The sequence below is a fragment of the Hyperoodon ampullatus genome, assembly GCF_949752795.1.
Source record: "Hyperoodon ampullatus genome assembly, chromosome: 13".
NCBI classification, from domain to species: Eukaryota; Metazoa; Chordata; class Mammalia; order Artiodactyla; family Ziphiidae; genus Hyperoodon; species Hyperoodon ampullatus.
In genome coordinates this window covers 42,619,035-42,624,265 of record NC_136926.1, presented here as the reverse complement: position 1 = coordinate 42,624,265, position 5,231 = coordinate 42,619,035, and the positions used below count along the sequence as shown (strand labels likewise).

The 5,231-nt window shown below is 47.3% G+C and overlaps 1 protein-coding gene across 2 annotated transcripts; it reads left to right on the top strand.

Annotated features, from left to right (window-relative positions):
* Nucleotides 1-810: 810 nt before the first annotated feature.
* On the top strand, nt 811-2,751 carry LOC307062162 (polyadenylate-binding protein 4-like; the record flags this gene model as incomplete). 2 transcript variants are annotated; one of them, XM_079717701.1, is made up of 2 exons in its annotated part: nt 811-2,215; nt 2,351-2,751. In XM_079717701.1, 2 exons carry the CDS (start codon nt 811-813, stop codon nt 2,749-2,751), a joined length of 1,806 nt encoding a protein of 601 aa, XP_079573827.1. The 2 variants fall into 2 exon arrangements, with proteins under 2 accessions (XP_079573827.1, XP_079573826.1); XM_079717700.1 differs by having other exon boundaries at nt 811-2,751.
* Between the last annotated feature and the right edge of the window lie 2,480 nt (nt 2,752-5,231).

Sequence of the window (5,231 nt, the reverse complement as noted above, 5' to 3'; positions counted from 1 at the left end):
AAAAAAAAAGAGCGAATCCTCCTCGGAGAACCCGCGGGGAAGTCACTTTTGCACGCTTCCGGCCTGCCCGACGCCGCCGCCGCCGCCGCCGCACTTGGGCGTTCGTCGGTCCCCGTCCGTCGGTCCCCGTCCGTCGGTCCGGTGGTGAGCCGCTCGCGCGCCCGCGTCCGCGCGCCCGCGTCCACGCGCCCGCGTCCACGCGCCTCAGCCCGCCGCTCGGCCGCGCCGCGTGGCAGCCCCGCGCCCGCCGCCCTCGTCCCCCGCGCGCCGGCCTCCGCGCTCCACGTGTCCGCGCTGCCCTTCGACGGCCCGGCGTGGGAGGCGGTTGCGCACTCCGGCCACGCGGGGCTTGCCGAGTCGGCACCGACAAATATTTGGTTTCCCTCTTCCCCGGGTTGCTGTAATCTTAAACCGCCGGGGGCCCGAGGCCTATATTTATAGAGAAACGCACTTTCCGGAGGCCGCTGTGGGCACCACTGGGTTGCCTCGGGAAGAATTTTTGTAATTTGGAGGACAGTCCCCGTTTTCATTGTTTTCATTTTTTGAAATTGTGAGCTTCCAGACCAGGACAGCTGAAAATTAACAAACTCCCAGGGAGGGCCATATTGTTTTTGAGAGCCTTTTGTCTGTGGTTGGGCAGTCTCGTCCAAGCCGTCCCCGCACTCCTCTCCGGCCCTCGGAGCCGACTCCAGCTTCTCTGAGCTTCACTGCCACCTGTGGGCCGCGGCTCGGAGCGGAGCCCCTTTTGTCCTGTGTGGCTCCCCCTAAGAAGTCCTCCTGGCGGGGCTCGGGGTACTGGGGGCTGGGGAGATGAACGCTGCGGCCAGCAGCTACCCCATGGCCTCCCTGTACGTGGGTGACCTGCACTCGGACGTCACCGAGGCCATGCTGTACGAAAAGTTCAGTCCTGCGGGGCCTGTGCTGTCCATCCGGGTCTGCCGCGACATGATCACCCGCCGCTCCCGGGGTTATGCCTACGTCAACTTCCAGCAGCCGGCTGACGCTGAGCGGGCCTTGGATACCATGAACTTTGATGTGATTAAGGGAAAGCCAATCCGAATCATGTGGTCTCAGAGGGATCCCTCTTTGAGAAAATCTGGCGTGGGAAATGTCTTCATCAAGAACCTGGACAAATCTATAGATAACAAGGCACTTTATGATACTTTTTCTGCTTTTGGAAACATTCTGTCCTGCAAGGTGGTGTGTGATGAGAACGGCTCTAAGGGTTATGCCTTTGTCCACTTCGAGACCCAGGAGGCTGCCAACAAGGCCATCGAGAAGATGAATGGCATGCTCCTCAATGACCGCAAAGTGTTTGTGGGCAGATTCAAGTCTCGAAAAGAGCGGGAAGCTGAGCTTGGAGCCAAAGCTAAGGAATTTACCAATGTTTATATCAAAAACTTCAGGGAAGAGGTGGATGATGAGAGTCTGAAAGAGCTATTCAGCCAGTTTGGTAAGACTCTAAGTGTCAAGGTGATGAGAGATCCCAGTGGGAAATCCAAAGGCTTTGGCTTTGTGAGTTACGAAAAACACGAGGATGCCAATAAGGCCATGGAGGAGATGAATGGAAAAGAAATCAGTGGGAAAGTCATTTTTGTCGGCCGTGCACAGAAGAAAGTGGAGCGGCAGGCCGAGTTAAAGCGAAAATTTGAACAGCTGAAACAGGAGAGAATTAGTCGATATCAGGGGGTGAACCTCTACATTAAGAACTTGGATGACACCATTGATGATGAGAAGTTAAGGAAAGAGTTTTCTCCTTTTGGATCAATCACCAGTGCTAAGGTGATGCTGGAGGATGGGAGAAGCAAAGGGTTTGGCTTTGTCTGCTTCTCATCCCCTGAAGAGGCAACCAAAGCAGTCACGGAGATGAACGGACGCATCGTGGGCTCCAAGCCACTGTATGTTGCCCTGGCCCAGAGAAAAGAAGAGAGAAAGGCTCACCTGACCAACCAGTATATGCAGCGGGTGGCCGGGATGAGAGCGCTCCCCGCCAATGCCATCTTAAATCAGTTCCAGCCTGCAGCTGGGGGCTACTTTGTGCCAGCAGTTCCACAGGCTCAGGGAAGACCTCCATATTACACACCTAGCCAGTTAGCACAGATGAGGCCTAATCCACGCTGGCAGCAAGGTGGGAGACCTCAAGGCTTCCAAGGAATGCCAAGTGCTATACGCCAGTCTGGGCCTCGTCCAGCTCTTCGCCATCTGGCTCCAACTGGTAAAGCTCCGGCCTCTCGTGGCCTCCCTACTACCGCTCAGAGAGTCGGGTCTGAGTGCCCGGACCGCTTGGCTATGGACTTCGGTGGGGCTGGTGCCGCCCAGCAAGGGCTGACTGACAGCTGCCAGTCTGGAGGTGTTCCCACAGCTGTGCAGAGCCTAGCGCCTCGTGCCGCTGTTGCTGCCGCTGCTCCTCGGGCTGTTGCACCTTACAAGTACGCCTCCAGTGTCCGCAGCCCTCACCCCGCCATCCAGCCCCTGCAAGCACCCCAGCCTGCGGTCCACGTGCAGGGGCAGGAGCCGCTGACCGCCTCCATGCTGGCCGCAGCACCCCCGCAGGAACAGAAACAGATGCTGGGTGAACGTTTGTTCCCGTTCATCCAGACGATGCACTCAAACCTGGCTGGGAAGATTACGGGGATGCTGCTGGAGACTGACAACTCGGAGCTGCTGCACATGCTGGGGTCCCCCGAGTCTCTCCGCTCCAAGGTGGATGAAGCTGTGGCGGTCCTGCAGGCTCATCATGCCAAGAAATAAGCTGCCCAGAAGGTGGGTGCTGTTGCTGCTGCTACCTCTTAGACAAGGACAAACCGATTCAAAAGCCAAATAAACCCTCATGGAATTCAGCTCAAGGTTTGAAGACGTCCTAGCTTGTCCTATGGACCTCAACACCAAGAACCACAAATTGCAAATTTAATAGGTCATTTTGTATCAAAAGGTCAATTTTGAAGCACCTAGAATTTTTCAATTAAAAGAATATATTCTCTGGGTTCTGATATGGCCCAAACAGTGTTAACTTTTTTTTTCTATTGTGAGTTTTGATTTTTCCCCCCCAGAAACTGGTTTTATTTGATGTACCCAAGTCTTAAGTTTCTCAATAAAGAAAAAATCTCCATAAAAAAAAAAATAACTCACCTCAAAAATGGAATTGTTCGCTCATTTCCCCCTTATATTAAAAGCAATATATTTAATTTGGTTTCTTTCAATATTTATTTATTTATTTTGTTGTACTGGGTCTTACTTGTGGCAGGTGGGCTCCTTAGTTGTGGCATGCAAACTCCTAGCTGCAGCATGCACGTGGGATCTAGTTCCCTGACCAGGGATCGAACCTGGGCCCACTGCGTTGGGAGTGTGGAGTATTATCCACTGTGCCACCAGGGAAGTCCCAGCAATATATTTTAATTAGGAAATTCAGATAAGCAAAATGAATAAAATAAAAAACTCCCATTGGATGAACAATACTGACATTTTTCTCTACACTTAAATATAGTTTCTATAAAAGTTGAAATATGCTGTATATATTATAACTTGATTGTTTTTACTTAATTGTAAATCATGAATAACTTCCTATATCACTTAATATTATGCTTCAGTATTACATTTTGATGGCTACATAGAAGTCGATTGTGTGGAAGCACTATGACTTATTTAATCGATCCCCTATTGTTGGATATTTACATTATTTCCAATTTTACATAGTTATAAATGATACTATGATAAATATTATCCTTACTGATGAAATTGTTCAAACATACACTTAAGTTTCCTTTATATAAATTTTTGAAGGTGTATTTATTGAATCAAAAATATGCAAGCAACACTTTAAGGCTTTTAATGCAAATTGCCAAATTTTTCTCAGAAAGGCTATAGCAATAATTAAATGAAACTTTCCGATTTAGTAGGTAATACAGGGATCTTGTTTTATTTTGTGTTTCTTTTTAGTGAGTTTAAATATTTCCACATATTCAGTAATCATTTATCACTCCTTTGGGGAATTTTAGTGTTCCTTTCCCATTTTTCTACTGGAGTGTTTAACTTTTGAAAAGTAATCTGAAAAAATTTTTATAGCATTAGCACTGTCGTGTGATGAAAATATTTTGCCAGATTATTGTTTGCCTTTGAATTTTATTCATGTATTTTTGAATGCTGGAATGTGCGTAGCATAGTCACTAGACTCAAGAACTGAACTACCTACACTTGAATCCAAGCTCTAACACATATAAGCTATGTAACCTTGAACAAGTTACTTAACTTCTCTGTGTCTCAGTTTTCTTATTGACAAAATGGAAGTGAGAATAGCGCCTACTTTATAGGATTGTTGTGAGGATTAAATGAGCTAATATATGAGCAGTGTCTAGAACAATGTTTGGTACATATTAAGTGCTACTTGATAACTAAGTTAAATCAACCATGGATTTGCTCAGGAGTCATCCCTTTAGGAAGACATCTCTGAATCCCCAGCTGAGTAAGATGCTATTCATCTGTCCTTCTAGAGCACTGTTTTTAATACTGCTAATTTTATAATGATATACTTGTATGCTAGTCTTTCTCAATATGCAAGAAACTAAAATGGTGGTAAGGGATTGTATCTTATTTATCATTATATTCCCAATGCCCACCATATGCCTTTTTCTTCTGTAAACTGAACGATAGCTCTTCAGAACTACTCTGATGACACACATCTCACATTCCTTTGAGTTATTATTATGTGTACTTAATTAGTTCTCCAACCATATCACATGTTTCTTGGGGGCAAATACTCATACTGTTTTCTCTACAAGACCAAATTCTGAGTCCAAAACATATCAGACACTCAACAAATGGAGGATCACAAGAAAGAGAGGTTGGAAGGGAGGAAGGGAAAGTTAGAAAAAGGAAGGAAGGAAGGAAGAGCAGCTTTCACACAAGTACAATCATATGCTGGTCCTTGAGATTCTGTCTTGGAAGATCATGCCTCTGGTTACTGAGCTGGTCCAGCCAAATCAACAGTCAATTGCAGGAACCAAGTAGAAGAAGACAAAAGTCAGAAACCCTAGCTCTAGTAAACTGTGGACATTTACTCAAGTCTGTGTCATTTTAGTCAACTACACCATTCTCAGGGTACCATGCAGCTCTCAGCAAGTCCCTCCTTACTCCTTACTTCCTTGTGCAGGTGAATTCCGGGGGCACTCTGGAGCCTGAGGGTCTGTGAATGGCTCGTACACAACCCTGGTTTAAAGGCCCTCAGTTTACAGTGA